At 41.2% G+C, this 18500-nt stretch overlaps 1 protein-coding gene across 1 annotated transcript; it reads right to left on the bottom strand.

Annotated features, from left to right (window-relative positions):
* Positions 1-1463: 1463 nt before the first annotated feature.
* On the bottom strand, positions 1464-13682 carry LOC136446292 (FMRFamide-related peptides type HF-4-like). Its single transcript, XM_066444633.1, has 3 exons — positions 13541-13682; positions 5986-6180; positions 1464-2293 (listed from the first exon to the last, which is right to left on the bottom strand). The coding sequence occupies exons 2-3, from the start codon at positions 6155-6157 to the stop codon at positions 1785-1787; spliced, it is 681 nt and encodes a 226-aa protein (XP_066300730.1). The 5' UTR covers positions 6158-6180; positions 13541-13682; the 3' UTR covers positions 1464-1784.
* Positions 13683-18500: the final 4818 nt, after the last annotated feature.

Below are 18500 nucleotides of genomic sequence, written 5' to 3'. Positions count from 1 at the left end.
CCCGTCTCAGATGTTGCATATATCCTGACCCAAACACGAATAATATTATGGAACACACCTGTAGTCTCCGTTTAGTAGATAACAAGTTTTCAAGATTCATTCCTTTTCACGATGCACGATGATGATATTGTGTGGGATAAAACCCTATTCTGTGTAACAAGCCCTTTAACTGTCCAGGGCTCTATGGAGGCTAGTAGGAGGGCTGCTAAAAGAGTAATGTAGCCAGGCTAGGGCGAACCCTTGCTTGACAGAGAACACACACTATAAACTGCTGCATATGCATATTACTAATCTAGGATTTATCAACAACGAACACCTGGCAGAGATCCATCAGGGAAAGATGACCTCCTTAGCTCCTAGTCTACAAAGTCCTTTCCCATTCGCGTCTGTAATTTTGACTAAACATCCGGGCCCCACTTACGCAGGGGTGGCGTCATTCCTCGTGCAGGTTCGCTATAAAGGTCATCGGGGAATCTATTTGATGTCATACATTAGTCATACCTTATCTGCACTATATACATACATACATACATGTATATCTGTGCCTGTCATTATGACCGATCACCAATTGGAAAAGGGATCAACAAAATCCCTCCTATTTCAAATAAATGCCACAATTTAAATATAATATTCGTCAACGCTCTATAGATATTGCCGTAGTGTAGATAGACAAACGTGTACGTGTGGTGACGTCACAATATAGTTGCAACCATTCGAAGCTGCAAGCCTGTGGGAGACAGGTCTCTACATATTGGGCGTGGGCGGAAATGTTCAGGAAATGACGGTCATCTATTTGAGCTGTTAACGCAACGAGACCATTAAACCGCATCTTAAAATGACAACTGCAAGTATGAGTGCATTGAAACTGTCGTATGTGATTTTGCTCGAAGAAGTAGCCCCGTGACAGAACAATTTCTGGTCGACATTTCTTTATGTTGATTTCCTTTCACGTCGTTATCTATTTATTAAGTCATTTTCAATGCTTCACTAAGATGATCTGGTTCAATCACTTAGCTGGGCAACCCTGGATAAAGATGACAAAAAAATAAATCAATAAATAGACACCGTCCCAATCGACGAGATTTCTGGCTATTTTACACTTGTTTTCTTCTCAGTTTCTGTCTTTTTCTTTTTCCTTCCATCTTTCTTCATCATTGATCTAGTATGCACTTGATACTCGACTCAAATATGAGCGTATGCATGATGGCAATATTGATAAAGATTGGCTGCTAACTGAGAATAAGAGAATAGATCCCGGTACTTCTTGCCGTGTTGACATGGATAGCTAACATGAGAAACAGAAATAAAACCCCGGGTTTTGAATTGTACCAAGTTTACATTGCGAGCGGAATGCAGAACATCACAGTATTATCTACTGTCTCCTATTTTTCTGTATATCATCCTTGAATGTTTTGCTGATCATATCTTATAGTCTTGAAGTCATAGAAATCCTACTCTCGCTTCGGTCATTCTTAAACAAGACAAAAAACAAAACAAAGAAACATCAGTTTTAGTTATTGTTATGAACACGTATTTCCAGTGCATTTTGCGAAGATCCTATCCGGCCAACTGTGGTCAATGGCGGCCCTGACGCACCAAGTCGTGATTTACGCTAACGAGGGATCCTTATATGTTATTTCACGGACTCGGTCTACGTCATTGAAAGATATAATACAGTGCATAAATCTTTACATCTCTCTTATTTTCAAATTGTTGAGAATTCACTTGCTCTGTTGATATCAATATGTACTTCAGATTGATAGTGGTGCAAGACAACACTATTGCTAATCCTCACTACTTTCGACCTGATCTGAGGTCGCCCCCCGCCCGAATCGCAAGGACGGCTTGGCCGGGTTGTGTCTTCCGAAGCGATAGGCAGGCGCAGACGGGTCCACTTGCCTGCCAAACCGTAGAGTAGGTTCGAAGGGGTCGTACTTCTTGCCGAAGCAAAGGGATGGCTCGGACGGGTCGAAGCTTCTTTGCGCCCGAAGGGTCTCCTGTGCCGGGTCGTCGATGTCTCTCCCGAAGCGGAGAGAAGGCTCGTTGGGGTCGAGACTTTTGCCGAAACGTAGCGTAGGCTGGGCCGGGTCGAACTTCTTACCGAAGCGTAGAGCTGGTCGGGCCGGGTCATACTTCTTCCCGAAGCGTAGGTTTGGCTGATACGGGCTGGTTCTGCCGAAACGCATGGTCGGCTCTGCTGGGTTGTAGCCGCGAACTGAGGGGACCGACCGCTTCCCGAACCTCGGCATTCTCTGGCGATCTCGGCTGATGAACCATCTTAGTCCGTTTGGACCTGCAAAACAGCGTAATCATGATTCATAAAAAATACGGAACGTGTAGAGTGACGGAACTATTCAAAGTGTAGAAAAGCAGTATGTGTCACATCCAATGGTCAATCTTTTTGTATGTGCAACGTATTAGTTTCTTTGTCCACTAGTTGTGACCAGTTCTAATGCATCTATTCATACTATACTAGCAGGGAACATTGCACTCTGTACCGTTTTGGGACGAATAAAAAATATAGATCATTATTATCATTCTAACTATATATCTATTACTTAACGTACCTTGTGTGACTATCTATATTTATTGTACCTTATGTGACTATCTAAATCATTTTGGCAATATACAAGTTCATAGAGATTAAGAAATCAAACGCCATCCCGGATGCCGGAATGGAAACTTTAACCTCAAATACGTAGCGGCAGAAGCGTAATATGCCCCCAGCAATCTTCGTAATTGCACGTGTTGGATATGTGTAAATGTAGCAATTTCTGCACAACCATTGCTATATTCTAAGCCATAGATCAAAAAGTCCTTGAAAACCCGCAGCTCAAAGAGCAGATAAGACCGGAAATTTATCGGTGACCTCTCATTGACGATGTCAGCTCTGCAAATTTGCCAAATTGTAGTTCAAAGAGTATTGTTAATACGGTGAGATCAAAATGATATACGAAAGACCATGACTGTTGCATAGTTATAATCTTTCTTTATGAAAGGTTACGCCTGTTATTTCCAAAAGCCTGTAATGCTAACTGCGGCAACGGTTGTCTATAATCCTTACCAGTTTTTATCTACCAGAAAATCGATGTTACATTAGACAGGTTGATTGCCAACGCGTGCTATTGGCACCGCGGATTGTGATAATTATGCCACATTGAAGCCGGCATATTTAGCACTACAGCCCTAGTTGTAATTACCATTACATCTTGTGAGGTTAAACATTTGTGTCATGGTATAATTCCCTCCTCTGATATAGATCAGAAGCATATCGAGCGTGCCTAATACCAACTTTTCGCCTACAGGTTGTTTTTGTAAAGTAAGTAAGTACGTAATAAGAACAGGATGCCAGGAGGTGTAATTATGTCCCGTTTGAAGATAAGGTTAGGTCTTGAACAGTATTTACTTAACCCTTCCCTGTGATCTTAAGTTTGGCTATTATGTCCGCTGCAGATGTTGCATAATAAGGAACGTCGAGCAGCCGATCTATGGAGACTGAGTTAGTGCCATTTCTTAAAGAGAAAACTGGGTCTGGGTCTAGATCTCCATAAGTCACCGCAATAGTTATCAAGAACAGGTCGTATAATAGTATCTCATTTCACACGTCGTACAATCCTAATACAAATGTTACCTGTAGAAATTATGCCAAGTTATATCGAAATATCTTTTAACATCTTGTATCACTCATCGGACAAGCCAAAGAAGATGATGATATACAAATTAGTTTTGTAAAAGTTTCCCCTCTTCGAACTACACGAGAAGTAAAGTTAACGCGTCAGTTGAATTTCCAATGGTGAAAAGCACGTCATTTGTGATTAAAAAAAAAAGTGAAGACGCGCACATAACGAACCACGTAAATCCTTGAAGGATCAGCGGACGTCAGCTACTCTTAAATGGTGTCTGTGTAATCTGTGCTTCTCCTGTGATTCGCAGAAGATGCAGCTGAGCCTGATGAGCAGAGGTGTCAGCATGATGTAAGGCCCTTACCACGGCGCCTCGCCTTCTTAAGGCAAATATATCATACCTTAAATGTCATCCACGACTTCCTAAACTACTCGTCTTCTGTTAAAACTTTCTTTTGAGTGGGAAAGCATCGAAGAAAGAGACTTAAGAAGCTTCCTTATGATTGTTTGGAAAGCAGTTCGTATACTTGTACGTTCTGGTACTCATGCGATCAATTTCAAAGATCAAGAAGACACTTGCCTGTGTGAATCTGTGGATCTGCTCAATCAGTGAATGCATCTACGGTGCATTTCAGTAATCATAAGTCTTTAATACTGTGCTTTACGATCAATGTTTCCTCCAGATTTGCTCTATACGCCACATCAATGAGCTCATAATTATAAGATCTACGTACCACAGCCGTGTAGCAGCCACCAATGACAAAATGCTATAAATTTCAACACACTTGTTCTTGTTAAAGATTCCGTACTCACAAAAGTCACTGAATCAAGCTGCCCAACATTATTATTGAGTATATTGTTATATACATCAGATCAAGTCTTTAAAACCTCTTTAGACCTCAAGACGATATATGAGTGACTGTTATATGAAACTCTTAAGTCATTGAGGGCCGAAGACAGCGTGAGATGCCGTTCCCACAGTACATCGTTATTCTAGTCTGTCCTGGAAACATGTTCACCTCATTCCCATAGTGTATCGTTAGTCTGGAGGTGTCCTGGAATTCCAGCACATCTTTGAAATTTGAAATGCGTGCGACAGTCCTCATTTAGTTCACTTGTGAAAAGACTCAATCCCTACCTCGTAGAAGAATACAGTTCGCACCATGACACTTAAACTTGTACATAATTGTCAGGCAACCTTGAAATATTTGAAATACATGTGGCAGTCCTCTTCTAGTTCACTTGTGAAAAGACTCAATTCCTAACCCTTAGAGGACCCTTAGTGGAATGCAATTCGTAACCTGTCACTTGAACTGTTACATAGCTGTCAGACAAAGTCGAAATATTTGAAGCATAAAATAAATCAAAGCCTCAGTGACATTCTTGCAATAGTGTCTAAACTGTAGAGATTTTATTTCATTGCCTTCAAGAGTTATCTTTTTGTTGTGATAAATATAATCATAGGAGTAGCTTTTGTTGTATACTACTTACTTACTTACTTAGTTCGAGCTCCCGCTCGAACCAATCCTGAAAGCTCTCTCCACAGCACTTTGTCCTCCATGGCCCTTCGTAGTTCCTTAGTATCTTGTGTTTGTGTCACTACGTAGATTATCTAAGTAGGTGACCCTGGGTCTACCCCTACTTCTTTTTCCTTTAGTAGTAGGCTCCCAGAGAACAAGATAGTGTGCAGGGATTTCGGGATGTCTAATACAGTGACCAGCCAGTTTCATTCTGCGCTGTTGAACTTTCTTTGGGTATACAACTTTGTTGTATACCCAACGTAAAATTCGTAAAACAAACCCCGCAGTGCTAGTGAATGGCTAGGCCCGTACCATCCCACTAGAAAACTTTATCATATTTGAACTATAGCCTTTAATAATCATACAGGGTTATGGAATTGTTAATTCGATGGATAAAAGCATGGGAGGCATCAAAGGGCACCATGTACGCCGGAGTATAATTTGCTCCGATAAGAATCAACGAACAAGAAAGACGGAGGAAAATTGTACCAAATTGCTCAAGGAAGGCAATTTGCTTTTTACAATGATCAGTTAATAACTGTTGGGGGGAGAACAAAGAGTGACTTACAGTGTACAATCAGCGCAACGATGTGACTACTGATGGGTCATGTGCCTTTTCGTTGGGTAGATGATGCTTTCGTGTTATCGCCGATAAATTTGGCACACGTTTTTGCTTCTCTTTGAGTTTTTTTGTGTGTTGCAGGTTGGCTGCCAGTCTTTGCTGTACTGAGAAGGGAAGGGGTGTCCGTCAACACCGCAAAGTCTAGATCCAATCGCCATACCATAGCACAAGTAGTGGTCTTCTAAAGGTTCATTTGAATAATAATTCACATCAAACATACCTATCACTTCAGAAATGTCGTCTGTGTCCACCGCTCTCCGGGTCCGGATTGTCACCTGTTGCCGATCGTCCGGCTCACCGGAATCCGGATACACCGTCTGGGCCCAAATGACTGGTATTCCGGAATACGTCATCAGTATCACGCCCACGGCTAGGAGTCCTAAAGTCCTCATAGTCGCTCTTCTGTCTCGCGTATCTGGGGACAATGTCATTTAGTTATAGATTAAAAAAGTGAAGATGTAAATTCTAAAGTTGCAAATGGTAACAGTATCATTATCTTAGCAGTGTCTACCTTGTCCCTCGAAGGACAAAGTCGTATATCCAGGGACTAGGTAGGTACGCACCAGGTAGGTAGGAAGATAAATTACCTACACGTGAATCCAGCCTATGTTCAAATTTACGCCAAAAAGCAATTACTCAAACAACTGGATATGATTTTGGAAACGGTCAGACGTTTCAAGTAGCATCCACTACTTTTCGTCAGTGACTGTGAGCAAGATTAGTTGAACAGCAGGTTTATAACCACGAACTATGAATTGATATGCAAATAAGGAGAAGACAAATTTTTAGATAGTCCAAAAGAAAGCGAATTAGACAACTCAAGACAAGGTTGAAGTAAAAGGGGGACAATAGCTCCTATTGTTTTGATATAGGAGCTAAAGCTGGTTTTCCCCCAAGGCTATGTCCCAAGTGCCAGACAGTTCCACCCTTAGCCCTCCTTTCCTGTTGAGGGTTGGATTGTATATCCTCTCATATATTGCCTCCCTTACTCCACGTTCGAACCAGCGGGGTTCGCGGTCAAGGATATCAGTGGATTCGAGATTGAACGAGTGCCCCTGGTTGTGTTTTAGGTGGTGGAAAATGGCCGAGGAGTAGCGGTTAGCGCAATGTTCTTTGTACCTTTCATTAAGTGATCGGCTGGTCTCTCCGATATAAGTGTTGTTGCAGTTGGGTTCTTCACATTTGAGTCTGTAGATGACATCGGCCTTGCTGCCTTTGCGTGGTCGGTCTTTAGGATGTACCAGTCTTTGTCTGAGAGTTGATTGAGGTTTGAAGTTGGTGGCAATGTTGAAGTTTTGGAAGATCCGTCGGAGTTTTTCGGACACTCCTTGTACATATGGAATAGTGATGTTGGCTACCACTCTGAAAGTCTCTAAACCCCCTGCTAGTAACATTACCCGGGAGGAACAAACCGCTCTCAAGGATTTGGCCACTAATCAAGACATAGTGATTCTTCCTGCTGACAAAGGCAGATGCACAGTAGTCTTAGACAGGGAGCAGTATGACAGGAAGATACAGGACCTCTTAGGGGACAAAGACACATACAAGCCTTTGAAAAGAGATCCCACTACCAAGTTTAAGAGGGAAATCATTCAAGCCCTCAAGAAATTAGAAACTGATGAAGCTCTGGATCATGTCACCTATCTAAAAATCAAACCCAAATCGGAACAACCCCCTGCTTTCTACGGCCTCCCCAAAATCCACAAACAGGACGTCCCTCTACGGCCCATAGTTTCTGGTATAGGCTCAGTCACCTACGGAGTAGCAAGTTTTCTAGCGAAGATTTTGGGACCTTTAGTGGGGAAGTCTCAACACCATGTACAGAACAGTGCAGATTTCGTAAACAAAATCAAAGACATCCAGTTAGACGAAGATGATATCATCACTTCGTATGATGTGTGCTCTCTTTTCACCTGCATCCCCCCCAAAGAAGCGGTGTCAGTAGTCAGGGAAGCCTTAGAGGCTGACAACACACTAGCAGACAGAACCAAGTTATCTGTGGACCAAATATGCAAGCTGCTAGACCTCTGCCTGGGGTGCACATACTTCACTTACAAAGGACAATTCTTCCAACAACTGCACGGCTGTGCTATGGGTTCACCAGTTTCGCCCATCGTGGTAAACCTGTACATGGAGAAATTTGAGAACAAAGCCCTCAGTACTTTCAAGGACACTCCCCCGGCCAACTGGTTCCGTTATGTAGATGACACTTGGTGCAGACTAAAGAAGAGAGTAGCTGATGATTTCTTTGAACATATCAACCAGATAGATGACAACATCAAGTTCACACAGGAGTCGAGTCAAGATAATATGCTCCCTTTCCTAGACACCAAAACCATCATAGAGAAGGATGGTCGCCTCCAGTTCGAAGTATACAGGAAGCCGACCCATACCGATCAGTATCTGGCCTTTGATTCTCACCACCCTTTGGAACACAAACTGGCAGTTATAAAAACTCTCTTTCATCGGGCAGACAAAATCATCACCTCAGACACGGCCAAAACAGACGAACATAGACACCTCCGAGGTGCCCTTGGCAAATGTGGCTACCAAAGATGGACTTTCAACAAAGCCCTCAAACCGTCTGACCAGTCCAAGAAAACGCCTAAGTGTACACCATTGACCAACAGAAACAAGGCCAACATCACTATTCCATATGTACAAGGAGTGTCCGAAAAACTCCGACGGATCTTCCAAAACTTCAACATTGCCACCAACTTCAAACCTCAATCAACTCTCAGACAAAGACTGGTACATCCTAAAGACCGACCACGCAAAGGCAGCAAGGCCGATGTCATCTACAGACTCAAATGTGAAGAACCCAACTGCAACAACACTTATATCGGAGAGACCAGCCGATCACTTAATGAAAGGTACAAAGAACATTGCGCTAACCGCTACTCCTCGGCCATTTTCCACCACCTAAAACACAACCAGGGGCACTCGTTCAATCTCGAATCCACTGATATCCTTGACCGCGAACCCCGCTGGTTCGAACGTGGAGTAAGGGAGGCAATATATGAGAGGATATACAATCCAACCCTCAACAGGAAAGGAGGGCTAAGGGTGGAACTGTCTGGCACTTGGGACATAGCCTTGGGGGAAAACCAGCTTTAGCTCCTATATTAAAACAATAGGAGCTATTGTCCCCCTTTTACTTCAACCTTGTCTTGAGTTGTCTAATTCGCTTTCTTTTGGACTATCTAAAAATTTGTCTTCTCCTTATTTGCATATCAATTCATAGTTCGTGGTTATAAACCTGCTGTTCAACTGATCTTGCTCACAGTCACTGACGAAAAGTAGTGGATGCTACTTGAAACGTCTGACCGTTTCCAAAATCATATCCAGTTGTTTGAGTAATTGCTTTTTGGCGTATCTTATTACCTGGATGTCTAATCTTCATCGACGTATGTTCAAATTTGTCAGTGGGAAATACACAAATGTAGGAGCAAAGGTGAAAGAAACATTATTTGTTAACAAGCGCTTTTTATCAAAGATTCCTGATTGATCCACATTCACAGCAGTTCAATTTTAACAGATAAAAGATACAAAAATATAAACAAAACATGTCTTAGAGATGGGATTGTGCTCTATGGGTTTATTCCCATTAAGAAGTTGCTTACAAGTCAGTGTCACTTTGATAATATTCACTCGCGTCGCTTCATGACCATATTCTTGATAGGAAAAACGTATTCTTTACTGCATTTGATGGTGGTGGCTTTAATTACATTCTTTGTAGTCTTTTGTATTCTTTACAGCGCGTCTGTTTCGGATTGATTAGATCTGAAGTGAAAAGGTTACAATTTCGTGACTAATAAGTTTATAAGTCTGCAAATCCCTGACTGAACGTAAAGAAACGATACCATCGACATTGTTGACTTATCTTTTAAAAGGAACGAAACAAACATTATTCATGTAGATACAATCCAATGAAACTTTTCCACTACACAGGCGATACACATCAGAATAGCGCAGGGATTTTCGTTTATAAATCCACTAAAAGTTTGTGGCCTTAAGGTACAGATAAACCGCTTCCTTGTGAAATATACCAGTTATTTCAGCATCCTAAGATAGAGCCAGAATGTTTGGGGTCCCGTTTGTCATTCCGGAATAGAATTGCCGTTCCGGTGTGTTTTTGAGCGCACTGTCGCACGGTAAATCACCCATATGCTGCTCTTGGGGAAATGGCTACTTTAGGAAAATATCAGCTTGTGGCTTATAAATGGGCACTTTACCCGAGATGCCACCATCTTCAGGCACAAAGAGACAGTTCGCGTGAGTCCACAATGCTAGAAGCTGTCCATGAGTGTGGTCGTAAAAAAGTACGTCAAATTGTCCATTATGTCTCTCGATAGACAATGTAAATCCTATTTTTCTGTACCTTTTCATACGTCTTTTTTGCATACTTGCATCAGTTTTTGTGTGTTCAGAAGATGCAATCCATACAATAATATCGGTATGGCCCTAGATAGGGAGGAAACTGATTAGGAAGTTTCTGCATCATTAAAACTTTTTCAACGGAAAGTTTGCTTAAGTACCATTATCCTGTTATTTTAGTTTTCTTATCAAGACTTGAAGACCATCGTGTATATCCTGTTAAAGCTCGCGATCGCCAGTACTGATAATTGGTACGTGGAGCTCAGCAGAAAGCACTTGTTTGTCGCAACTCTGTGTAAATTGGCAGTTGATTTGAACGTTTAGAGACCCCAACGAGGTAATGTTGTACAATCCTGTGGCTACAGGTATGTTGGTGGGCATGTACTCTGTGTGACGAATAATAATGTGAATGGGAATTCAACCACATGGACAACAGAATTGCTTCAGAACTAACAAACGATCACCCACTGTTTTCTTTACACAGACATCAACTGTAAATGTCTAGGCCTGTTGTCTACGATGAAAGATTGATAGCCATTCGATACTAGTCACCAAGTCAAATGAAGAAGTTGGCAAGCCCGAGTGTGTTTTCAGTATTTTTGTCTACTCTGTCTCTCTAGATCTCTCTCTCTCCTTCCCTCTCTCCGTGTATGTGTTTATCTCTCTCGCCGTATTTCTCTCTCTCTCTCTCCCTCCCTCTCTCTCTCTCCGTGTGTGAGTGTGTATGTGCGTAAGGAATATTAATATCAAAAGAACCATCTGACACAACCTTTCCCTCAGAGACTACCAGTGATTTAATGACTGGACATTTGCCCCCATCCTAATGGAAGATCACAGACGGCATGCGCTCTTCAATTAACGCAATGTGCTTTCGTTTGAAGCAAGGAGGAAGTCCTCTCTGAGAATAATCATTGTGACAAGCTAGGGCAGTAGGGTCGGGTCTTCCTGGGGCTGAGGCCTGCCTTGGTTCGGTAAAAGAAAGAAAAGCGATGCCCTGATCTGTAAACATAATCATTCATGCAAACCGTAGGAGGACCACGATATTTCACAGGTCACAGAGGGGCCATGTGTAGAGCAACAAGCCTCCCTTGTTTTTAGAAATAGGCAAAGTAGTAGTGGGCAACCTCAAGCCAACCGTACACACTCACTTGTTTTAGAAATATTTGCATTATGCGGGAGAAGTTATGCATACGGGGTCTACCAGTAAGTCCACGCACATGTATACGATTTCATAGACAAATATCAAGAGTGCACACGCTAGCTTGAATTTTCTTTAAAAAATGTGAGATTTTCTTTTTAAAAAGAGACGGTGCAGTAAAATGCTGTATCAAACTTCTGCATCTAGATGTAGAATACTGTTGTTGGTTTTATTGTCCTATGAAAAATATATAGAGCCCGTTTGATTTTTTTTAAGGACGCAAGACTGTCCAAAAATGAAAAGGTACAATAGAAAGCTGTATTTTATGGCATTGGCTATAATGTACGGTGCATCAGTCCTAGCTTGATTGGGGTCATATCCTGCCGGGATAGAAAATCATTTTTACACCCTGTTCCACACTAGTGAACTCAAAACACAGCTGTTGCTACGGCCGTGTGTAAAGGCCAAATAGTGGTTGGTATAAAAACAAACAGCTTTCCAAACCGATTCTTCATTGTCTCATCAACATCTGCTCCTGTCGTGCTTTGAAAGCACTTCTAGTCTAATTGCCTGTAGCGGCAGCTGATGACACAAGTGGTCTCCATGCGGTAAGAGAAAGACTTGAAAGAGACTACGGTGGCCTACTTCAGACACGTGCAGGTCTGGTTATGAAGGGTCTAGGTCATGAATCTAAAGCTGCTTTACTTACTTATGTCTAGTACTTAAACCCTTTGTAAAAGGTTGACCACTGCAATTGTTAAAAGGTTTTGAGAATTTACCTGTATCCGTATAGCCGGTATAACCACCCTTGGCATAACACACCAGCTTCGTAGATATGCGACGACAGCTGGTTATGTTACACTGAACGACCTGTCACACCTAACATTTGCACATCTACCAAGCGTTTTTAAGGCTATCTGCAGAGGATGCTCCTATACTGCTTGGTGGCAACGATTTCCGCTCTACGACAGTTCTTAGGAAATACGATTTTTTTTAACCCCTCAATCCTGGGTTGATAGTTGTTACTGGAAGGCTTGACTATTTCTTTAATTTAGTTTGCTTTAGGCCTGTGACATGGCAGTTAATGCTTACTTGAAATCATTCTTGTGCTTAATAGTATGATCAATACGGATCGTTTTTTCTTACTCCATAGCTGATAAAAAGTCCTCTTGTTTGTCTGGCGGTTGGGCATAAGATTAAGAAGTCTCTGTATTCTTGAGTAATATGATGCCATTAATCAAAATATTACATTCAACAAGAGAAGCGCTAATCATAATCATAAGAAAGGCAACGTTTTGATTATTCAACCACACCAAGGTAAGCTTGAGAACTCTCAGACATCAAATCTGACCTGCAAAAATCTCCTTGAGACAGTAGGTTTTTAGTAGTATCGCAACTATTTCTAATCATAAAAAAACCTATTTCTGTCAGGAGATTAAAGATCATAATCAGACAAAGTGGACCTCATGATCGATGATCAGATCTAATTTAATCTAAATTATATAGGAGCTGATTATAAAGAAGATTTAAGGGTCATGGGACTTACTCACTCACTGATGATCCTGCTCCTCATGGGACTTAGGGCCACTTATTCCTGTTACACCTTGGTGTGTTATTAGATAAGCCAGCCTTATAAATAATAGCATTACAGCTAAAAGCGCTTTGTCAGTGATGAAAAAGAAGTCTCCATACATCTAGACGTATATAAAGGGTAATAGGCTTATGGTATACAAGTGTTTGCAATTTTAAGGCTGTTGTATTGCCTCTTATCACTTAGTACTAGATTAACTGCAAATTCAGCTTGCTTTTTACTTTTGTACTTGGTAACACACTTTGAGTCACAGACATTTAGAAACATCGCGACGGAATCTGCTTCATCCTTTCAGATATTTCGACTTATTAAAGTAATTGTTTTCTGCACATTTTCGCTGTAAGTTTTGCAAAACGCGTTTTTGTGTAGACATGAACAAGCAACAATGCCATCATCAATTTGCGACTTTCAGGAGGGGAATAAGCTGGTACAAAATTATTCGCTCCTACATTCCTTAACAATAGAAAGAATTCACATGACCAATCTTCATGAAAACAAACATTCTGCAGTTGTATTGGCAGGAGACTCATTCCTCAATAGAGTACACTCCAAGAAGATGTTGAAAACATATCTAATTTATAATATAAGTAACTGATCAGCAACACCGTGCCCGTGATATAAACTACATACAAAGCTTTAAAAGATACAATCTTTTTTCAGATATCCTACCTTCGGGCGACTCCAATAGCTTGTCTGCACCTTCGCCAGAGATGTTCTTCAACTCGTCCGTAGATGCTAACAGTCTGCCGGTTTATATTTCCCCGTCAGTTATTTGCAGAAGACGTGGCTGTACGTCATAAGGTTTATCTTGGAAAAAAAAGTGGGAGGCGTGGAGGCGGGGTGGAATATGATTACAGACTTCGCTGTCCCGGATGAAGATGAGGCACGACATGCAGAAGCCCAAGAAAACCTCTAAAAACAGGAAACTCGTGATCAGAACCAATTATAGAGCGGCGTGCTAAACCCCAATGATACCCTCCCCTGTAGCTCTTGATTTCTACTTAAAGATCTCTCCAGAGGTGTTGCTTATTAAAGTCGACGACGTTATCAGACGTGGAGGGCAAATTAAAGGCTCTTCGATATGAATGGCTACCTCGTGATTCTGAACTTGGACTACATCGCCAACAAAAGGGTTTTGACGATAAATACTTGTTTTCGGGCTATAGCATGTCATGGAGCCGGAAACAAGGAATTACAGGCTTTCTGATGTAAATAGCTACCTCGTGATTTTAGATATTGACTAACTTTCACAAATAGGCTTGGACGGCAAACGCTACTTTGCAAAACTATGGCATAGATATACCGTTAGTACATGGGTTTGTATTGAAATTACGCATGATAACCATGTATCTATGTATTTATTCATTCATTTCATGAATTCATTTCATCTTTAATGTGTTGTCTTCATTTTTTATCGTGCTGTACAAGTGGCGGCGTGTATATAAGTTGCATAATCTATATAAAGTTCTTCGCCATTTTGAACTGTCCACTTATGTATTTTGTTCATGTATTATAAAAAAAAAGGGGTTGGCTAGAAATAGAAGTAAACGTAAGTGGTACGTACATGTACTTGTGGATATGAGAGACTCTATCTAACCTCGAGTAAACTTTCGAAAGAAAGATACCAAGTGCTTCTACAGTATCTGTGCCAAAAAACTCAATCGAAGAGACTTCTTGAGTGATAATTTAGTAGCTCCTGAGTCCTTTTCCCTCTTTAAGAGAGTACTTCTCTAAGAGGTCAAGGAGAACACATCCTTGTTGTATGGAATCGCCAAACTTCTAGTTCTGGACCTCCACAGAGTTTGTGGCATTCATTTAATCTCCGGAGCTCCAAGCAGATCTACCGGTGGCAATGACAGTCCCCAAAGGGCAAAAGCAGCACTATTGACCACAGATATATGCAAGCTCTTAAACAGAGGGGGCATTTATTTTCAAAAATGGTGTCCACGGTGCTTGCAGATCTCGGCAACCTTCACCCCTGAGCCAAGGGACTGGCCTAAACATTCAAGGAGATAAAATGGCCAATAGGAGCCCAGGATTATCTATCACCACGAAGACCTGTCATCACTGCCTCCAGCACTATGGTTACAGATACGTTCTCAGTCCGACATAATCAGTCCATGTTGGCACATACGCATAGATCAACAGGATCAGGATTTCACCTAGTCTCCAAGCAGACCCAATGGTTGCAAAGACCGTATACAACTGGCAGAAGAAGATTTTGACAGCTTCTCTGGCTGACTGGAGCTTCTCTGGCTAGCTTGAACGATTTTAGCACCGTGGAGATCTGCTTGGAGATTAGATTTCCCCTACTTCTCTGACTTACAGGTGTTAGTCATCAAGCTTCATGAGTCCTGACCAATAGAAGAGCTGCTAAAGGTGTGATTTTGTCAGGCGACCCAATTTCGATACTCAATAGCCAGTTCACTTAGTTTATGGGGCCGATTCAAAACACACACACTACAAGCCCTGCAGAAGGATACATTAAAGGCAACCAAAACAATATTAGTGACCAAAAAATGGAAATAAAAAAATGCTGAAATCTTAATTGTAGTGACATCTACTAACACTGTCTAGCACATTCGTGTAATAACTTCATACTTTGAGCATTTCAAAACAGTGCAAAAATATGCCATACAATGATCACCTTAGTTTCGCGAGCCTACAAAAACCCCGGCGACGATTTTTAGTGAGTTCTCACATTACAACGAAGTCATATTTTTCATCAAGGACGTCACTATACATTGTGATAGTGTTGTAATGTTATAGAAATGACTAAATAGACTGACTTTCAAAATCCGATTTTCGGTCCCTAATATTGCTTGGGTTGCCTTTAAGCCGTAATGCTTTATGACCTGCTTCTTGGCACGTTGTTTATGCGTGCATCTTTGCATATAAATTTGCTCAGCTTTCTTTTGAAAGCACACTCAATGTAAAATCGGGTCAGTGCTGATGTACAGAATCGTGACTGATTCATGAAGGGTCGCTGCGAAAAATGGCCTTCATGTAACGTAACCTTGCCCACTTCCTGACACATCTCGACAATTACTAGTATACTGGTTGTAGGAAAGTTACGTACCTGTAGTAGTCTTTCTTTCTTTATTGTTTATTTCGGGCTCGACGGCCCATATTGACAGACAAACACAAACACATCAATACATCTAAAATAATTATTTACAGTGAGCGAGGCCGAACAAGTTTACAGTAAAGTCGCCAGAATGGACTTGACGGAAAGGCCTCCGAACGGAGCAGTGCCTTAATGATGTGATTCTCTGATACGAACAGTCGAGATACGAACGAATGCAACAGCTTCCGACGCTTGGCGTCAAATGTATCAACACGCATGTTTACAAAAAGCTCACTGTTGCTGGTGCTTCTCGGTTGAGACAGCAGAATTTTAAAGCCGTCATGGTAGGCTACCTGTAGTCTATGAATGGTTCCAGCTCTATATAGCTTAACCAAAGCTGAGCTTTGCAATACAGTGTGGCATGAAAAGGATCCGCTTCACCTCAGGTGTGCAATGGCCAAATTTGCGAATAAGCGAGTTGGCTTTTGTGTACAAATGCCGGGTGTTTTTGTACACACTAGGTACATAGAGGTAGACTCTGAGCGGATTACCTATACAAATCAACTTAAACACTATATAATCGTACGTTTGCTGATCAAAATAGGAGATAGTTCAATTCTGTACAAACGGCGTAAATTAGGAAAACTTTAACTTAGAGGTAGACTGGTGAAATTAATTCACATCGGTAAGTACAATGTAACAAAACGTAATGAATATGTTGATGGAAATAAAATGTCTCAAGAGAATTCAAGCAAAAAGCTAGAGATTTTTTGGACCCACGCCAAAATTTAGTGGATGTTTGGATGAGATTCTCTGTTGGGGGTTGTAAGTACATGTACGTGTGTTATGAGTCGATTTCAAGCTAATAGTTGACTTATTTATTTCATGAATAAGTCAATATGCTACTTGAGCACGGGGTTGTAAAATGCAGGAGTTGCAAACTTCAACCGTACTCTTGATTTATACGTATGTATAACGTTACATGTAGGTAGTGGTACTGTTTTTTTAAATACATATTCCCGATGTTGAGAAACAGAGCAAAACAATCTAAAGATCCCGTCGTCCACATTACATTTGGGAGAACTATACATCTTAGCGTGAAACAAAAACTACGCGAACTTAAATGCATTTACAGTATTTTATACAATAAATATTTTAGCTTTATTTTTCTCCTGATAAACGCAACAGGATTTTACACAGAAAATACACCGGTATTTCATTGACAGGTACATGGAATAGTTTTCGGGTAGAAATGTACTCAAGGTGTATAACGTAATCAGTATTGCGAATTGTGACAATGAGGGTTAGACATACAAAAGCAAGAAGGCCTTAAACACTTCTTTTCCCGTGTCCTGATATCAGAACAAGAGAATCTTTTCTGTTTGACGATTCCGCCCCCCTCCCCTATTTCCCATGGCTGTTCTCTTTTTACGTCCGCTGTTGCACGACACCGCCTCACTGACGTCATTGGTCACGTGCTGATGGTCCTGTGACACATCGCAAACAGACTGTGACGGCAATCACCGATACACGGGAGTGTCTTTAACCGTGGGTTGTAAATTGTGGTTCTATGGGTGGTTAGTTTCTTTATTGGCATATCTTTCAGGTTATTTTGCTAATCTCTACTACTTTCAAGCAACGAATGTTATCCGGAAAAAACTATCTTTGAACATCCATTTTTGTCTTCTAAAGAATTGCTGTAAGATGCATACTGTGACTTTTGAGTTGATATATTGGGAGCGGGCTAATCCTAACCCGAACCGACATTTTTCACATCGCATTCTACCCTCAGTAAGACAGCCGGGGCCGCATGGTTCCCCTTTAGAACTTTTATTCAGCATTAGGTCTTTTGTGTTTGCTCATTGCACGATGTTTTTCCATTGAAAAAGGCAAAACAGAATCCGCTTAAGAAACAGGGGACCAAAGACCAAACGAATCCTACTGACCGTATTGGATAGTAGGCGGTCCACAAGTTTTATAAAGACAGAATTCAAAGGTCTGTCGACTACGGATCTTTACGTATATATTTTTATTATCATATATCACATGTTAAAAGGTCACAAAAGGCAAAACTTGTTTTTAAAAGATCACGACGAAAGCGATTCACAAACTCTTAACTAAATTGTCAATGATTCGCATTAAGAGATGTCTTAAGTGAGTCATATATGTGTATCCATCATACAAAATACTTATGTCTGTATGAATAGCACACGATAAGGACAAACACGGAATGTTGTGTTTCTACTTGTTCATCCGCTGTGACATAATTATACTCTGCCCATTTGGAAGCCCTTAGAATGAGAGCTGTTCTAGCAATGCGTTATAAGCAGCCGGGCAGAACATTGTCCAGGAGAGTGTAAGATATAGGGAAGCACATTTGTTTAATACTGAAAAGGATTGTCATTGCTGTAAGTCTCAAAAGGGAGGGGGTTCGTGTTGAGCCTATTTGAAATTAAAAAGAAGACATCAAGTTGCCAGGGTACTCAAACTTTCACCACTTTTTCCCGGTCACAAAATCTATCTGTCCTCCAGATAATCAAGGTCACAGCATGCAAAAATATG

The sequence above is a fragment of the Branchiostoma lanceolatum genome, chromosome 12 (genome assembly GCF_035083965.1).
Source record: "Branchiostoma lanceolatum isolate klBraLanc5 chromosome 12, klBraLanc5.hap2, whole genome shotgun sequence".
In the NCBI taxonomy this organism is placed as follows: domain Eukaryota; kingdom Metazoa; phylum Chordata; class Leptocardii; order Amphioxiformes; family Branchiostomatidae; genus Branchiostoma; species Branchiostoma lanceolatum.
This window is presented reverse-complemented; position numbering and strand designations above follow the sequence as displayed.

Coding starts and splice junctions, on each gene's coding strand:
- LOC136446292 (XM_066444633.1), bottom strand. CDS start 6,157: ATGAGGACTTTAGGACTCCTAGCCGTGGGCGTGATACTGATGACGTAT. Junction 2,294..5,985: donor CGACATTTCTGAAGTGATAG/GTATGTTTGATG, acceptor GCTGTTTTGCAG/GTCCAAACGGACTAAGATGG.